Source organism: Stenella coeruleoalba (genome assembly GCF_951394435.1).
Source record: "Stenella coeruleoalba genome assembly, chromosome: 3".
In the NCBI taxonomy this organism is placed as follows: domain Eukaryota; kingdom Metazoa; phylum Chordata; class Mammalia; order Artiodactyla; family Delphinidae; genus Stenella; species Stenella coeruleoalba.
Genome location: NC_137148.1, coordinates 126,285,029 through 126,303,815, shown reverse-complemented (window position 1 = coordinate 126,303,815; position 18,787 = coordinate 126,285,029). Strand labels below are relative to the sequence as shown.

At 52.7% G+C, this 18,787-nt stretch overlaps 1 protein-coding gene across 1 annotated transcript in view; it reads right to left on the bottom strand.

Moving 5' to 3' along the window:
- Nucleotides 1-4,115, bottom strand: part of SYNPO (synaptopodin) — a 35,878-nt gene extending 31,763 nt beyond the window's left edge. Inside the window, exon 1 of the mRNA XM_079917578.1 lies at nt 3,653-4,115. Within this exon, the coding sequence (XP_079773704.1) occupies nt 3,653-4,049 (397 nt within the window). The 5' untranslated portion in view covers nt 4,050-4,115. The remainder of the gene's footprint in view (nt 1-3,652) is intronic.
- Between the last annotated feature and the right edge of the window lie 14,672 nt (nt 4,116-18,787).

The following is an 18,787-nucleotide window of genomic DNA, read 5'->3' as shown; positions in this document are numbered from 1 at the left end:
CTCCTCTGACAACCCAGATCCACACCCCCATCTCCACCCCAAAGGCTTGGAGCAGTGTCCAGTAGAGTTGGAAAGGTCTCCACATTCTCCAGATAACCTGGACCTCCAGAACAATGGCCTGGAGAGGAGGGAAGGTGGGAATCCCAAAGCCAGGGGCAGAGGAGGGGCTGGATTGGCAGTGGATCCCAGGTCTCCCTGAGTGTCTCCAAGGAGGAAGGGGTATGGCTTGTCCACCATCCCTCAGAGTCTGAACAACCTTTCCCCAGCCCCAGGTGGGTGGAAGAACACAGCCTGCTGCCTTGTCTCCATGGAGACAAGGCAGCACAGAGGGTGGTTGAAAGCATGGGCCAGACCTCCCAGGGTTCACATCTCAGCTCCTCCACCCGCTGGCCTGATACTTTGACAAGTCACCTAAACTTGTTATGCCTTAGTTTCCTCATCTGTCAAACAGATAAGAAAATGATGAACTTCAGAGGGTTGTTTAGAGGATGAAAAGAAAGAACCCATGCAAAGCATTTAACACAGGGCCTGGCAGCTGAATTGAGGGGCAGAAACTCTGGGTTCCAGCTATAGCTTTGCCACCAGCTTACTGTGTGACCTTGGACAATTCACTTGCCATCTCTGGACTTAGGAATCTCCACAAGATTATCTATAGAATAATCTCAATAAGCCCTGCCAGTTACGACCAGCTGAGACTCTGTGGGAAGTACAGCGTGGGTCTCTCTTGGTGAGCTATGGACTAACCAGCGCTGATGAGGAGCCCTATGGGACACTTTCCTTCCCACGTATCTTCTCTCAAGTTGGCAGCAGCTGATGGCAGGAAACTTGAGCTGCAGGCTGCTGCCCACCTCATCTCTTTGCATCCCCTGACCCTCCAGCCTGCCAAGGACCCCCTTCTGTTCTGCTCAGCTTGTACTCAGGCCTGAGCAAAATGTCACTGAAACCCACCCACCCCAAGTGGTGGATACCCAAGGCAGAAGATGCCGTCACCCATAGTTAAAACTGTCAGGGAGCATTCAAGAGAGGCAGGTATAATTGCGGAAGGATGGGTGTAACTGTCTGAAGATGCTTATAATCCTTTGGCAGTAACGGGAGGAAGTTTTAAAAGGACGCCCTAATCCGCTAATAACCTGGCAGCCACAGGCCCCTTCCCTCCAGATCTCCGCATAGAGAGAAGGGACTCTGGCCACTCCCTTTCTCAAGGGAGCAGAAAGGCCAGTGTAGGCTCTGACCCAAGACCACCCGTGTTTCTACTCTCTCCCAAGACCCAGCTTCCTTCCTGCCTCCACTTCTGAGAAGTCTCCCCTGCCCACTCCATCCTCCTGAGGTTACTCCTACCTCTTCTGTCCCTAGAAATGTTCAGGACAGAACTAGATAACCATCTGGCTAGTTGTTAAAGAGAGGCATGAACCGGACTGTGAGCAAGAAGAACAAGACCATAGTCTCAGCTCCAGTGCTGACTGTGACCTTGGGCAAGGGACGTAAGTCTCTGAGCCTCAGTTGCCTCACCTGTACAATGGGGAGAATAGTAGCTGCCTTGAAAGATCAGCAAGAATGAGATACCATGAAATGGGCCAGCTCTGTGTGAGAAGCCAACAGGAGTCGGTACTGGTAGTTTCTCCATGTATGGTCTCTTCCCCTCAAGGGTGTCAGCAGACAACTCTCGCCCGTGTAGATCCAGAGCACAGTGGTAGCCAAGAGCAAAGCCCTACATTCAAAACACTGTGATTGAATCATGGCTTTGCAGCTTGCTAGCCATGAGTCTTGGGCAAGTCACTTATATTCTCTGAGCCTCAGTCTTCTCTTCTGTATAATGGAGATAGTAACAGTATGTCCCTTACGGGAATTGTTATGTGATTAAATGAAGTGATCTGTGCAAAGCTGTTAGCACAGTGGACTTGGCACATGAGGGCTCAACAAATAATAGCTCTTGTATTGCTGCGCTGACGATGATCATTGTAGTTGTTATCAACATCCCTTACATGCTTATCTAGATTACCCTGCAACCTCCCGATAGCTCTATGAGGTAGATAGGGCTCCTATTTTTATTTTATTTTCACAGATGAAGAGACTGGGAAGGGATTTTTGGGGCCTTGGCTAGTTGCATCAGGTCCAGAAGCAGCACCCATGTCTCCTGACGCCCAGCCATGGTCTGTGAGAGGGAAGGGAGCAGGTCCTGAGGCTTCCAGCTCTAGGGGACCTGGATTTGTGTCGACTCTGGTGTGGAGGCCTGTCTCCAAGTTCAAGGCTGCTGGATCCCCCTGGGATCCTCCTCCTACCTACCCCAAATGCATTGAAGGCCCCTCCTTGTTCCTGCCTGGTTCCCTGTGTGACCCAAGCCTGGGGGCCACGGGGATGGGGAATGGTGCCCGTGGGGTGTGGTCAGAGCCTGGAGAGAATTATTTCGGAAAAGGGAGTGGGTGGGAGGCTGGTGAGACGCCAGGCTGGGTGTCGGCGACGCCTGCACAGATATGAAGTGCTCCTTCAGTTTCCTGACGCACAAGCCCTCCCAGGCCTGTGTCCCCCGCACGCCCTGCGCCCCCAGGATCTGCTGGCAGCGGCTCCCGCCTGAGCGAGCATGGCCCGGCTCATGTCCTCCCCATCTGGACCCACTTCAGTGTTGCCATGGACCCAGCGGTGGAGGTGATTCAGTGTGGGTTTCCCTGTCCCGCCCTGCTCTGCCGACTCTTGCCGCCTGTGGGAAATTGATCTTCCTCCCTTCCTTCCTTCCTCCTGTGCCATGCACACCGAGCTCTCCCCTACACAATGTCACTGAGTCATCACTGCAGCCCAGGTGACGTGCCTCTGTCGCCTCTAACAGATGGGAAACCAAGGCCTGGATGAGGAATGTGGGCTCGGCTCAGCCACCGACAGGCCGAGTGACCTGGAGCAGTCTCTTCCTCACTCTGGGCCTCAGTTTTCCCACCTGTAAAATTAGGAAGTTGGTTTAGATCAAAGGCTCAGTCTCTACCTCCAAAGCACCGTGAGGGCAGGGACCACATCTGTTTCGCCCCGTGCTGTATCCCCAGCACCTGCAAGTAGTTGGCGCTTAGTGTGTTCAGCAAGGTGGTCCTGCCCCGTCAGTCGCTCAGACTCTAAGGTCATTTGTTACCACGAATGATCAAAGGGCAGACAAGGGGCTTCCCTGGTGGCGCAGTGGTTGAGAGTCCACCTGCCGATGCAGGGGACACGGGTTCGTGCCCCGGTCCGGGAGGATCCCGCATGCCGCGGAGCGGCTGGGCCCGTGAGCCATGGCCGCTGAGCCTGCGCGCCCGAAGCCTGTGCTCCGCAACGGGAGAAGCCACAACAGTGAGAGGCCCGCGAACCGCAAAAAAAAAAAAAAAAAAAAAAGGGCAGACAAGAGCGTGTGATGGGCTTTTTTTAACCAAGCATGATAACGTGGCTTTCTCTCGCTGCCTTCTCACGTGCCCTCTTTGGCAGAGCAAAGAGTGGACTTAGATGTGGTACAGCTGGAACAACACGTATGGTACAGCCTCCCCTGTCTCCCCACAGCTGTTAATCTGGGCAGGCCCGTGGGACTCTGATGGTCTCTTGTGTACCATGGGAAAATATGGTCGGGAGTGCCTGTGTTAAGCACCTGTGGGGTCCCCCATGACTCTGGCAGTCCAGGGGAAAAGGGCCATGAGCTTACCTGGTTTCTGGGCAACCCTGGGCCCAGGGCTGGGGCTGAGGCCGGCTGTCATCACCTGCTGGGCCTTCACCGTGTCCCAGTCCTGGCTGGCTCTGTTGTCATGCTGGGAACCCCCTCGTGCCTCCCTGGAGCAGATGGGTGACTGGATGCCCCGGGGTCTGGGAAGCTGTGGTGCCCCTTGGGTGGCTCTGCAGGCATTGTCCTCACTCCTTCTGGCCACTTCATTTTCCTCCAAGTCCGTGAGCCCCGCCTCTCCCTGTAGGCCCTCCTCGCCGCTGCTCTCCTCGGCCTCCAAGGCCAGACACCTGTAGCTCCCGTCAGGAAGCCCAAATGTGCAAGGTGAGGACTTGCCTTCGCTGGGCCCCAGGGGCGGGGTTGGGAGGTGAGGGCCCAGCATGGTGCTGCCTCTCCTCAGGGACACAGAGAAGCTGGCGCCTGGGCTGAGGCCAGGACTCGAGGCTCCCGAGTAAGCCCTGGTCTCTGCTCTTCTCGGGGCCTTCTCACAGAGCTGGAATGGGGTTCAACTGCTAGACTTCCTGGACTGGGTGGGTGGTGGCCCCCCAAGCCCTCCTCCTTCACCCGTCTCTCGCCTGTGAGGCCTCCCCTTCAAGATGATCTATCTGCAGAGGGAGAAAAGAAACAGTGCATGAGATGGTTCTCTGCGTGTTGCAGGCTGAGTCTCTGACTCCACTTTAGGGGAACCCTGAGAAGTGAACTGACTGGTGTTTGGGGGTACAGGCCTCACGTGTCCATAGGAAAGTCCCAAGCTTCAGTCATTCGACATCCCAAATTTTTGCCCCAATTTTTGCCATATCCTTATGCCACTTACACTTTATTTGCTTAATATCTTTCCGTAAATCAACTTTAAATAACTTACTTCTACTACTTTAGACTTATCTTAAGCAATAATTGCAGAGAAACCACAAATATGTTGTGCTAAGTCATTTTCCCCCTTAATACACATTAAATAAATACCTAGTTATTTAAAAATATTTATCTGGGCACCTCCTAGAAAAAATTCTCTCATGTGTCACCAAAGGTACATATGCCACAAGGAATCACAGCAATGGTGGCACAGAGGGTGCAAGACTGGGGCCAGGACCCCCTGAGGAGGCTGTGCACCAAGGGATGGGGCACAGTGATGTGCTTACATGCCCAGGCTTTGAGCTAGAATCCCACCTCTGCCACCTGTGTGGTGGGCAACAAGTCCCATGACCTTTGTGAACTTCAGCTTCCCCATCTGTAAAATGGGAACCGTAATATTTCCATCATAGTGTTGCAATGAGGACTAAGTGAGAAAATGCATGCAGAGGACTTAGGACAGTTTCTGAGACAACTTAATACATGTTGACTATTCTTTCATTCCACCAAAAACTTTTGAGCTCCTGTTTACATTTTAGACACTATAAAATGTACTCGGGCTACAGTGGGACTAAAGAAGACATGGTACTCTGGCTTGAGAAGCCTTCAGATCTGGTGGGGAGAGCTGTGAATGACAACAGGGACAATAATAATAACAGTATGATTATTTAGAAATGTTAAAAATGATGGCAATCCAGGAGAGAGAGGATGGAGTCTTTCTGCAGGGATACGCGGAGGGGATAGATGGGAGAGAAACTTGGGCAGAAGAATTGGCTGGGCGGGGAGGCAGATGGAGAGTGGGTGTGAAGGAAGAGGGAGGAGGCTAGGATGCAGCCCAGTTCGTCACTCTGGTGACAGTGTGATTTCGTTAATAGAGATCAGGAATAAATGGTTAGGAGCAGGTGTTCAGGGGAGCAGGGAGATGAGTTTGATTTGGGATTTCCGGGGGAGCTGAGCACGGTCAGCTCCACAGGGAGGCCTGAAGAGCAGGGGAGAGGTCCAGGTTGGAGACAAAGATTTAAAAATCATTTGTGGAGGCCCCAGGCAGAGGTGGGCAAGATGCCCCAGGATGGGCAGGTAGAGCTTAAGTCAGGGTCAGTGACCAATTGCACTCGGGAGGAAACCTTGAAGTTTATAGATATTGGTTAACAGATCTTGGATTCCACCACTGCTTAGCTGTGTGAACTCTGGAGGATCTGAACTCTCCGAATGTCACTTATCCTGTTATAAAACAGAAAGAGAAGAATCCCCCCCACCTCCTACTGGCTGCCCCATGGGCAGTGAGAATTCTGAGAATTGTGAAAGACTGTGGATGTTGGCGACCTCAGGGCCTGGGCTGACCTCTGCTGCTGTGGTACCTGGAGGCCATGCCTCTGCCCCCAGGCAGGGTCAAGCATCCCCCACCCCAGTAGGCTCCTATGAGGGAGGTACTGTTATTATCCCATTTCGGAGGTGGGGAAATTGAGGATCAGAGAGGCGAAGTGACTTCTGGCCTGAGTCACACAGCTAGCAAGTGATAAGGCTGATCTCTGAACCCATCTCTGGCACCTTGACCGTGATGGTGGACACAGGGAAGAGAGGTTCCAGGGCCTCATTCGTCTCCAGATTCCTTCTCACTCGCCAGCTGCTGCCAGATTTCTGCCATTAGAGTTTCAAAGAATCTTAGAACCTCACGAAGGGCTGGTAGAATTCTGAAGAGTCCTAGCTGGCTGTTTGACCTTGGGCAGGGGCCTTCTGTACTCGAGTCGGTTTGCCCAAAGGCACCATGGTGGGCTTGAGCCAGAGGATGCTGGAGGGTCCAGCCAGCCCTGGCATTGCAGGATGCCATGATCCTAAGCCTTTGGAGCCCTCCATCACCACCGCCACCCGCCCCACCATGGAGCCAGATGGCAAGAGGCAGGAGTGGGTGTGGGGGGCAGGGCTCCCTGGGACGCCCCACAGGGCCTCGCCTCACTCTATGCCTGCTTCTGTTTTGCTGTATTTGACGGTGGCCACGGTTTCCAGGAAAGAAGACAGAGGCGGAAAAGTTAACTTTCCGCCACCCACACAAATATTTTTGGCCGGCGTTGTCTTCGCACTGCCAAGCCTGGAGGGAGGAGTTGGCAGGGGCGCTCCAATTCAAGTCTCCCTCCCAAGGAGGGAAGGCTCCCAGCCCAGTTGGGGGGTCTGGGCAGGCCCCATTGTGGGCCCAAGCCCTGGAACACCCACCCTGCTCCGGAGCCTGGGGAAGGGGCGGGGGTGTCAGGACCCGGAACAGTAATGGCGGCTGCCCCTTCCTGAGCATCTGCTGGCGCTTGGACAAGGCTTTGACCTAACGCTCCTGTGGGACAGCCACGTGAGTGCTGTCTACAGATGAGGAAACTGAGGCACGGAGAGAGAAATTCTGCATCCAGGGTCACAGGGGGCTGAGTGGTAGAACTGCTGGGCCCCGTGCTCTTACCCGCACTCTCAGTGGCTGCAGACTTGACTCCAGGGACCCCGCCCAGCCCCCGAGCTTGCGCGCTCAGACGCAGCACACCTGTCTGTGTGGGCACGGCTCCACCGTGGGCAGGAGAGAGCCTGCTCCGGCCTCCACAGAAACGGGAGGGGGAGTCCTCTGATACCAGCTTCCCCAAATCCACAGCCCTCCTCTGGCCACAGGCCCAAGGTTCCAGGCCATCCACCCTCAGCTGATAGGGCTGACAGAGTCCAGCAAACCCACTGCGTTCATCTCAGAGAGGGGAGCCCTGAGCCCAGAACAGGGAAGGTATCGCTTAGGTTGTACAGAAGGTTCAGACACAGGCCTGGCATTAGAGCCCAGGTGTCAAGACACCTGCCTCCAGCCTCTTGCACAAGCCCTGCTCCCTCCTGAGCGGTCAGCCTCCTGTCCTCCCTCCCCTCGCCTCCCAGGAGTCCAAGCAGGGCCCCCAGGACCAGAGGCCTAGCTGAGCATCAGATCTCTACAGCCCCTGTCCGTGCAGCTCTGAGGGTCTACCGAGATCTCCAGAGGCTCCTTCAGTGGTTGGCTTCTGCCATGAGTGGGCCCAGGGGACGTGGCCTTGGGAGCCTCACGTCCCTATGTGGTGGAGGAAGGGCACTGGCTTTGGAATCAGATCTGGGTTTGAATTCCGACTCCTCTGTTCAGTGGCTGCCCGACTCTGGGCAAGTCTCTCTGTCTTTGTGAGCTTCAGTTTCCCCTTCTGTAAAACAGATTAACACAGAGCCTACTTCACAGGGTTGTTGAGGGATTAACTGAAAGATACAGGCTCGTTCCTTTGCTTGGCAGGGGATGAGGGAGCAGGGCCGGGTGCTGCTCACCTATGGGGCTCTGGGGATGCTTGGCTCACAGGCCAGGGGAACATAAAGCACAGTCTGGCCTGCCCTGATTCTTCATCGTCTTCAGTGCCCTCAGCCTGCTCTGCAGCTGCAGAGGAAATAAGGGGAGTGAGGAATGCTGAGGATCAGGGCTTAAGTAGACACATGGCAGCATCAGGCATGGGGTCCTAGTTTTGACTTTCCCCCTGACTTCCTGAGTCAGTGCTGGGGAAATCACAGGATCTGATTTCGTAAGGGGGAGACTAGAGTAGGCAGAGAGGGGATAAGCAGCCCAGGAAGGTGAAACCCTTATTCCTCTGAAGGACTCCATACCTGGCCTGCCTACCTGCAATCTCTCCCTGTCTCCATCCTCTACAGGATCTGGCCCATTCTTCTAAAGTGTACCTCTGAGTGTGTTGCTCAGCTGCTCAGGAACCCTCCGTGGCTCCCCATTGCTCATGGAATAAAGAAAAGTTGCAAACAAAGGGAAATGCAGATTCAGAGGCAGATCTCATGATTCTTGGCTGAGGGGAAGGAAGGAGGGCTTCCTGGGATGATGGACGATGTTTCAGTTGAATTTGAAGGATTTTGGCAGGAAGCGTTTGGCAGTCTGATGAATGGAGGGTACTCCGTCCATCAAGGCCCCGTGGAGGCAAGAAGGAAGGACCATCTGAGGATGAATCTGGAGAACCACAAGGGCCTGGATAGGCTGAGGCTAGGGCACGTGTGGCAGGGCAGAGGGAGGTGAGGCTGGGAGAGAAGGTGGCCAAATTGCGACAAATTCAGCTGCCTGGACTCTCTCCTGCTGGCTTGAGAGGTCATGTAGAGGGTAGCCCTATAGGGCTGCGGGAGCCGTGGCAAGGCCCAGCTTTGGGGGTGGAAGTGGAGGCTGAAACAAGGGCTGGCGTGCAGACGCCTCTGTGAGAGGAGCATTTTGAAGCAATTTCCTCAGCACCTGGCACAGTGCCAGGCACATAATCACAATGACAAGGATGATGGCTGAAGTTTATGAAGTGTTACTACATCAGGTGTTATTCCAGACACTTAGTGTACATTGACTCATGTTATCCTCATCACAACCCTATAAGGAAGATGCTATTATTATCCCCATTTTACAGATAAGGAAATGGAACTTATGTGACTTGCCAAGCTCACACAGCTAGTGAGTGGCTGAGTCGGGGGTCAGATCCGGATAGTCCAGCTCCAGATATCCCTCTTCTCCATAGGCTGCACTGCCTTAATAGTTTAAGTAGTTACTAAATGAACAAATGAATGAATGAGGAGGAAGAATGGAAAGATGGGAGGATGGGAGGTGGAAGGGAGAGAGGGGAAGATTATCTGCAGTGCTTGGTACACTGCCTGGAACACAGGAGTCACTAAATAAATATTTATCAAGTGGAATAATGGACTTGGAGTAACTGAGGTACTAACTGTATGTATAGCCTAGGGACAAAATTGGAGTCACTCTGGGGAAAGGGGTAACCCAGAAGTGGTCCAGATGGCTCAGGGTGCCCCTACCCATCCCACCCCTGTCTGGCAGCACCCTGGCATTAGGAGTGGGGTGGAGGGTAGTGTCTGGACTGTCCAGAGCTGAGTTCTCTTGGCCACTAGGAAGAGAGCTTTTGTTGTCCTCAAGGGTCTGAGCTGAGAGTATGTTCCTGCCTTAGTGCTTTTCTCTCAAGGGGGGGATGGGAGCCAACGTGGGTGGGGGTCTCTTCCCCATGGCTCCAAAGGGGGAGTCTCAACCCCCTCCAACCTCCAGAACTGGTGAGAATGAGGAAGCCTGGCATTTGGAATTATCTTGCTATGTGTTCTGGAAGAGTCACTTCCTTTCAATGGGCCTCAGTTTCCCCAGCTAAAAAAGGCCTTGGGCAGAGTGGTTGGTGGGGATGGCAGTATCCACGATTGAAGGTGTCCCTGAATCCTCCCTGGACTTGCCCTCCCCTGGCATTTTCCAGTGGGCAGAGTCAATCCCAGAGGGATGTGCAAATGTGACCCCACATTACTGACCCCTCCCTCCAGACCTGCAGGACAGACTGACCGATCGTGGCCTCCTTTCTTCTTGCCTTGGCCTCCGGCCATCACCACCCTGGCTGCCCAGCCTGCTCTGACTGCTCTTCCTTCTTCCCCACTTCCCTTCTCCCCACTGTTCCTGTCCTACTCCTGGGACCTAAGGGACCAGTGTTGGACGAGCGTCATGTGAAGCTGGGAGAACTCTGGAAGCGTCAGGAAACCATCCCTTGAGAAGAGGTAGCTGTGAGGGCCTGGGAAGAACTCCTGAGCTGGACACACTGGGTGGTCTCAGGAGAGATGAGTGTCAGCCAGGCCTCAGTTCAGCCTCATGATAGCTTGGTAACTTTGGACCAGTCACTCATCTCACTGAATTCCAGTTGCCTTCTTGGTAGGATGGAGACGCACACATTCACTTATTCATTCATTCTTTCTTTTGACACATATTCACTGAACACCTGCTCTGTGCCATCCACTATTTTAAGCCCTGGCAGTACACAGTGAACAAAAGAGAAAGAAACCCTGCCCACGTGAAGCTCACACGTTAGTTGGGGTGGACGGACAATAAATAAATAAGAAAGTATGTCAGAGGGTGATAAGTGCAATGGAAAAATAATTAAGCAGGAAAGGGGACTGGGGAGTGCATGTATCATTAGGACAGGAAAAACAGTGGTATTACTATGATGCTATCTTCTGTTTTATATGGCATATGTATTTCAGGTTCAGTATTACATTAAATTCTCATATACAATTAAAAATATGTAAAATCAACATTAGGTGGCAAACTCAGGAACACAAACCCTGCAAGCCCCTGGGAGATGTCTTACACTAACACTCTGATTATTCAAGCATTCACCACTTTAGAACCTTCATGTTCCACTACGAACCTGTCTACCATCTAGGATTGAGCATTTTTATGGTCCAGTATATAAAAATGTGGTTTCACATATTAGCTTTATTTCTTTGAGGGCGTTCTTTTCCAAGTTCATTAAATGGATAGAGTGTCTCCTCGATGTAAAACACATGCTATACAAAGAGTTTGGGGATAATAATAATGATATCCTATAGGTTACTTTTGTTAAGGGGTGACTGAGGATATAAGGCACCACTGACCGAACACTGACTGTGACTGTGTGCTGGCACTGTCCAGGTATATGATATCAAGCATAACCTTGTTTATTCCCCACAGTAACCTTAGAAGGCAGGTACCTACTACTATTCACATTTAACAGATGGAGAAACAGAGGCCGAGGGAGGATAATCTCTGCCCACAGTCCCAGAGCAGAAAAACAACCAAACCAGGACCTGACAGGTACCTGGCACCTGATATGATCACTCGTGGAGGGGGCGGGCTCCCCAGGGTCCGGGCAGAGGCCATTTTGCACAGTGCAGAAAAACTCTTTATTCTGGGCCTGTCTCTGCCATGCCCTCTGCACACCTGGACATGTCCCTTCACTCCTGGGCCTGAGTGACCCCCAACCACACAAATACAGGGCTGGGCTTGGAGTCTCCAAGCGCCCTTCCGGCTCTGGATTGCCTGAGTCCTGGTACCCAGGATGCTGGGAGCTTGAGTCCATTCCAAATGGACACACCAAATCCAGTCTGCTCACCAAATCAGCCAAGTTCCCTGCACGTCACATCTATTTCTGCCCTGCTGGGTTTATAAATATGTGGTCCAGGGAACTAGCTTCAGTGGCACTGGAGAGACTGAAGTCATGGCTATAAATACAGGGCCAAGGCTGGCTGGGGTCAGGCAGGGGTGCTGCAGGGCCAACACCAGCTTAGAAAACCACACCCTGCGGGTCCCACGTGCCGTCCAGGCTCCTCCTGGACACACAAAAAAATGGAGGCCCAGAGGGGCAGGGACTGGCCCAAGGCCACCCGGGCAGTGAAGTCAGAGGTAGGCCTGGACCACAAGGCTTCTGGTTCTGAGTGGAGGCTGCTGTTCACGCCACCTACTGCCCATTATCATAAGTCTCCACCCCGCCCTGGGGCTCACCCAGTTTAGCAAGAGCAAGATCTTATCATTTAAGTTTATAAAATAAACCTCTACTGATAACATACTGCTTTTTATCTGTTGGAAATATTGGGGGCTTGCAAATTTTTCATTTGAGAAAGTGTTCTATGACTAAAAATTCAGCAAATTACTACAATATCTACCTCCTACTCAAAAGGATCCCCCCCCTTCACCGTGCCGCATGGCCCAGCCACATGCTGGAGCCCAGTGTACTGACCCGACAGCCAATTGTGTGAACCACTTCCCAGCTCTGTGCTCAGTGACATCACTTTGGTAGCTTGAAATCAGCCATGGTGGGAGTCATTCCACCATGGATATGGGCAGATGCTACAAATCAGGGCCTTTGTTTTGGCTCCAGAGAGCCAGTCGTTAAACATTTAACAGCACACCACTGGCTAAGACCATGGCTAGTAAATCCCTACCATGCCTGTTTCCTGGCTGTCTGAACTTGGGCCCGTTATTTTACCTCTGTGAGCCTCCATCTTTCCATCTGTAAAGTGGGAACTATAACCACACCAGCATCCTAGCTGCTGTGAGGACTAGATGAGCTTGTGCCCCAAAGGGTTAGCACAGCAGTTCCCAAAATTGTGTGCCTGATAGATCTCCCGAGATCTTTTACACATTCCAAAGCCCCGCCGCCGCACCCTATGCCAATTCAATCAACCTCTGAGGCATTGGTATATTTCAAAATTTCCCAGGTGATTCCAATGTGCAGACAGGTTTGGGAACCACTTTGCAAGCGCTCAGCAACCGTCCAGGAACCACAGAGGGATAGGGGGCAATGCCAACCCCTTATCTCTGTTCCATTTAACTCGTGGGGTTTCATGAAAAAAAGAAGTATTAAAACAATGTGTGGGGATTTGTGTGTTTGTTTGTTCTGTGTAAAGACCTAATCTGCCTAAGGCGTGCAGGAGGTGCTGCTTCCAGAGACCACAGAAGGAGGGGCCTTTGTCCTTTTCCTTCCAGATGTGTACCTGGCCACCCCACACTCCACAGCAGATGGGCCACAGGCTTATAGACCCCAAGGAGGCCTCACTTCATGTGGTACTCAGCTGGCCAGCTGGGGAGATGGAGAGACCTCGGCCTGGTCTCTCCCTCACCTCCTAGAGAGAATTAGGCTGGCTCTTCCCAACCCAGAGGCCAAGGGTGCACAGAGCTTGGCTTAGCCTGGGAGACATCAGGCTGCTGGCTTGGAGGACTCAGATTAAGAACAGAAACATCAGTGCTTATGCCAAGGGCTTGGGGCCTCGGCCCAGCTTCTCCCTGGACCACCACCAACAACAGCCAGTGATAAAAATAATCATAACGGTGCCTGACATTTATTGGATTCTTCCTATGCACTAGGATATAGCATAGCAAGCACCTTGAAAGGCAGTCTAGTACACAACTCTGTGGTCCAGTATGGTGGCCACTAGCCACATGTGCCACTAAGCTTTTGAAAGGTGCTGAGTTCAAACTGAGATGTGCTACAATGCATACCAGGTTTCCAAGGCTTAGAACCCAAAGAAGAACGTAAAGTGTCACATTAATGAGTTTTTTTAGATTTATTACATGTTAAAATGATACTATTTTGGATTTAAGTGAACATATTATTAAGATAAATTTCTCAGGTTCCTTTTTTTTTTCACCTGTTTCTTTTTACTTTTTTAGTGTGGCTTTTAGAAAATGTAACATTACATGTGTGTTTGCATTTATTTCAATGGACAGCGCTGGCATAGAGGTTAGGAGGGCAGGCTCTCTAGGGCCCCACTCCTGGGCTTCAAATTGTATTCTGTATTCTCCCACTTACCAGCTGTGAGACCTTGGGCAAGTTATACAACTCTCCATGCCCCGGTTTTCTCATCTGTCCAACTAGGATAATAATAGTACCTACCTCTTGTGGCTCTAATGTGCCTGGCACAGAGAAAGTACTCAGGAAAGACGAGCTGTCAGGGAACCACCTGGCCCTGGGCTAAGTGATATCCTTGGATCATCTCATGCCTCAATAGGTGCTGAGCTCCCCATCACTGGTGGTGAACAAGCAGAGCCTGGGAAACTCCTTGGCGGGCTGCTCTGGAGGGAGTCCCAAAGTTGAATGTGGGTGGGGGAGGCACTGGGTGAAACGGTCTTTGAAGCTGGCTCCCAGCACTGACGCTGCGTTATGCTGCTGTCTGCCCCTTGCTTGGTGTTCTCTACTCATCCTCTCTTCCTCACCATGTCCTCTTTTCCTTTCCCAAATCTTTATTCAACCCAACTGAATGTAATAAATGTTTATAGGTGCCAAGGAAGATCAGCGCTGTGCAGGACACAGGGGAGAACAGAGGGAAAGCAGAAGTGGTTCCTGCCTTCCAGGAGTCTAGTGTGGTCAGAGGGGCATGAGACAGGGGCTTGGATAGTTATAATATAAGGTGGGAGGTGGCAAGAGCCGTGAGAGGCTATTCAACCTCTCTGAGCCTCAGTTTCCTCATCTGTAAAATGGGGCCAATGATAGCACTACCTTCTAGGCACTGTTGTGAAAATTAAATGAGATGATGTGGGAGAAACACTTGGCACAGTGCCAGGCCTATGGACGGGCTCAGGAAGTGTTGGTTGTTACCCTGGCTCCACAAGGGCTGGCATCGCGTCAGTTTTGCTCCCCATTCACTCATTCAGCAAGCAGTTTATAAACATATCCTATGAACCCGGACTGCTCTGGGAGCTGGGAGTACAGTGGGGGCTTGGATGGGTTGAGAGCAGGGCAGGGTGGCACAGGGAAGGCAGGGAGTAAGCCATTAGATGAATAAATAAACCAAGTAATTTCAAAACTGAGAAGTGCTCTGAAGGTGACAGAGGGAAGAAACCCACCCCCTACTCTAGTGCAGCCACTATCACATCACTAAGTGCTAGCATAATGCCCGGCACCTAGTAGGTTCTCAATAAATGCATGTCAAGCAGATCTCAAATGAGAGACACTATGGGGTGTGGAAAAGAGTGGGACTGATTCTGCCTGGGAACCTTCCCTGACTGGGGGAACCACATTGTCGGTCCACTAATGACCTGGCAGGCTCGGAGGCAGGAGCCCAGGGGTGGAGGTCTGGGTTCAAGGTGGAGTTATGATCACCTCGTACAAGCCACTGACTTCGGGCAAACCCTTTCTCCTCACTTGCCTCCATTCACCCCACCATACAGGGAGGGGGTGGACAAGGTGCTTCCCAAGGGTTCCTCCAACCATGTGGATTAGCCTGTCCAAGACTTTATGTCCTGGTCCTGGTGGGCCGTGGGGCGGGCGTGGGAGTTGAGGCTGTGCAGCGTGGAGAGACCGGGGGTGGGATGTGCTCAGGCCTCCCTGGGGACCCCTCACCTTCAGCACAACCTGTGGGAAGAGCTGGAGTGAGGAGACACCGGCTCAGAGCGGCTCGGTGTTGGGACTGGAAGGGAACAAAAGCCCCCATCTCAATCTCAAATCCCCTTTCACTAAGGCCTCCAGCCTTGTGCTTCTCTGGTGTCAGTGGCCTCACTTTCCCCAGAGGCAGCTCATTCATTCCATCTTTCGCATCCCTTTTCTAGAGAGGTGAAATCTCCCCCCACTCTACCCCACTGATTTTAATCCCATCCTCTGAGTATTTTCTATTCCCTTCCTCAAGCTAAACCTCAGTCGCTTCAACTATTCCATATGGGGAAGAATTTTCCGACCCCTTCTCTCCTGTTCACACTCCTCTACTCTCAACCCAGTCTGTCAGATTCTCAGAACTAAACTGACCACAATAATCCAGGAAAATCAAACCAGCGTAGACCAGGGCAAGGCCATGACTTCCCTCATTCTGGGCACTCTATCTTTATTAATGCAGCCTAACGTCAGAGTAGCGTTTCCCCCCTTTCAACTGCGATATCTCTGCTGAATTATATTGTCTTTATGCTTCACCAAGACATCACTATACCACTGCTGCTTTTGAGCCGCATCGCCTACACCCTGTACATGTACAGTTGGCATTTTGAGCCCAGTGGAGGACTCTGATATGCATTTTAGTGAGTCTGGCCCTCGACTGGAAAGGATTCTCAGTGAATGGTGGAGACAGGGTAAAAGAAAATAATAACCACCACCACACACATGCAGAATGAAATAAAATAATGGAAGGGAAATATGTTTTGTCAACAGGCATCCAATGCTATTATTAAGAAGCTCAGGACACGCTCGTTGAGGTAATGGCTGGCTGGATAAACTAGCGTGAGGGTGAGAGATGCTGGATGGTGAGGTCTAGGGGATAGAGGTGAGTCTCAGGGGTTGGGGCAGGTGACGGAAGGGAGCTATGGCAGAGACGCTGGAAGAGGAGGCTGGAGGGCACTGAGCCTACTTGTGACGCGAGAGTTTGTCCGACCCCGACCCCCGTCTCTCCTCTCCGCACACGCAAAGACATCCAGCCCTGTGCCCTCCACTCTCTGTGACTCCCCTTCCTGGGGCCTGAGAAGAGGGCAGCATCATGTTGCTGGTCACATGGTGTGGAGAGTGGGGGCAGGGTGAAGGGGCTGATCCCAGGGCCTGGCACAGAGACAGGGAGGGGCACCACGCTCCGGACCCTGCCACTCCAAGCCCGCTTTCCCATCTGCAGACTGGGGCTGATTACAGTGCCCACCTCGTGGGGTTGCTGTGAGGCTTAAACAAGTTCATCCAAGTAAAGGGCTTAGAGCTCGACAGTAAGTGCCTGGTAGGTGTTACTATAATTGCAGCAAGGGGCTGGGCTGCTGTGTGCCGTGGCTGTGTGGGAAGAGAGGCGCCCAAGCTGGAAGGGGCTGCGGAAGCCCTCCGTCCCAGCACCTGCCCTCCTGCTCGGAGCTCCTGCGCCCTGCCTCTGTGCATACGTGTGTGTGTGTGTGTGTGTGTGTGTGTGTGTGTGTGTGTGTGTGTGTGTGTGTGTGTGTGTGTGTGTGTGTGTCTCTGTGTGGGACTGTGTGTGTGTATGTGTGTGTGTGTGTGAGCGTGTGTGGCGAGGGTTGCTGGAATCTGTCTGCAGAGCAGCTGCGAGTGGCCCAGGAGGTGGTCAGCCAGACCAAACAACCCCAGCGCTTGGAGCTCTAGGCTTTTCTCTGATTCTGTTTGCTTTCTTTCTCTCTTTTCCGGTTCGCCTTCAATCGGTTCCTGCTTCCAGGGAACAGCGTTAGAAGGAAGCCCTGGCTGGGTCGGTACAGGGCCCTCCCCGCCTCCCTCTCCCCACAAGGTTTCCCACCCTCTCGCCTGCACCCCTCCAGTCCCCGCCTCACCTCCGCATGGACCCCACACAGGCCCCTTCCCTCTTAGAGCCTCAGTTTTCCCAGTTTCCTCCTTTCTCTCAAGATCCTTCAGGTAGGAAGCCAACTCACACGCCTGCTGGCCGTGATAGTGAGGTGTACTGTTACTGCCCACCCTCTGCCTGGGGACAGGGACCGGGACAGAGCACCCCTCTAGGAGATGTTTTTGGTAGTGTTTGTGGCAGGACCTGAAACCAGTCCAGAGGGGAGATGCCCTCCAGGGCTGCAGAGCCTCTGATTGCCTGACCTTCCTGCTCCAAACGCTGTGGCCCCAACTGGGGACGAGTGGGATGATTTGAAGCAAGCATTTTGAAGGCCCTGGCCCCTGAGGTCAGCCCAGGACCTGGCTTCGGGCCTCCAGGTTCCCGCTCAGCTAGAGTAGTGTTCCCTGAGAGCCCACTACATGCCAGGAGTTTTAGGTTGGCTCGTTTAATCCCCACAACCGCCCGATGAGGTCCCTAGGTGCTATCCCTGGCCCAGTTTTATAGCTGAGGAAACTGAGACTCAGAGAGTGAAGGAACCTGCCAGCAGGCACAGAGCCAGCGGAACCCAGGCCTGGGAAAGAGTTGGTGCTCTACCCTCATCTCACTGCACGTGGCTCTGAGGCCCTTCCCCTCTGTGAAGTGGCGATGACACACCCTCCCTAAGTCAGCAGCGTTATCCTCAGGCCTGATACCTTTGAGCTGCTATTTATCGAGTGCCGGCTACAGTGTCTGCCAGGTCTTCTGTACCATCATCTCCTGACTCTTCATGACAACCCATTTTACAGATCAGGAAAGTCAAGCTAAGAGAGATGCAGGGACCTGGCAAGGTCCCACAGCTGCGGCCGGAGCAGAGCGCAGGTCCAACTGATCTCTCTCCTTTTTCTTTGTTCCTAACCCAAGAGCAAACTTCACCTTTCCTTTGCCTGAAAATATTGTCAGTAGATCTGGGTGTGACCCTATAGGTGGACTGCTTTGTCACCACTCCACACTCTGCGTGTAGCAAACCCAGGAAAAAGAAATCAAGGTGAAATCTAAGGAAGTGGAGCCCCCGGGGCACCACTTTGGGTAGATGAGCCAAGTTTAACTGGAATCCTCTGCCTCGTTGGAACCCATGGCAGAGCCCACCAGGGGGGACATGTTTAAGCAGACAGTGGTCGTATGAAGAGTTTCATTTTCCAAATGAGAATGTTTCCTTAGGAAGAGGTTGCTCTTTAAGTCCGTGTCCTCCCCAGTAATCAGTACCACCTCCCACTCCCTGGCCAGGTTGATCTCTCTGTAACAATGCCCATAAGGCTGCCACGTCTTCACTTGCCCTTGGCCTTGGGTGTAGCTGCTGGTAGCTCCCAGGGTCACTGAAAGTCAGTTAGAATGTGGTAAGTTCTGCAAGCAGGGACTTTGCCCCTGACCCCGGCCAGCTGCTTCCCCAGAGTTCGAGACAGCTAGTCCAGCCCACAAGGGAACCTGGGCTCAAGGAGTATGGATGACTCCATGTGACCCATCCCTGCTCAGGGAGTCCCTCCCCAGACTCCCAAGGTTTGTCCCCCGCTCCTTCCCTAGAAGGGCCCTCTTCTAGAGGAACAAGAACCCTCTAGAGGTAGACGGATGTTGCTTCATCTTAGGACAGAACTAGAAAATTACTTTAGCCTCACTGAGGACGATGTCTCCTGGGGGCGGTAGGGACACTGAGACCCCAAAAGGTCAGGGAGCTTGCCCTGGGCTCCTTCGTGG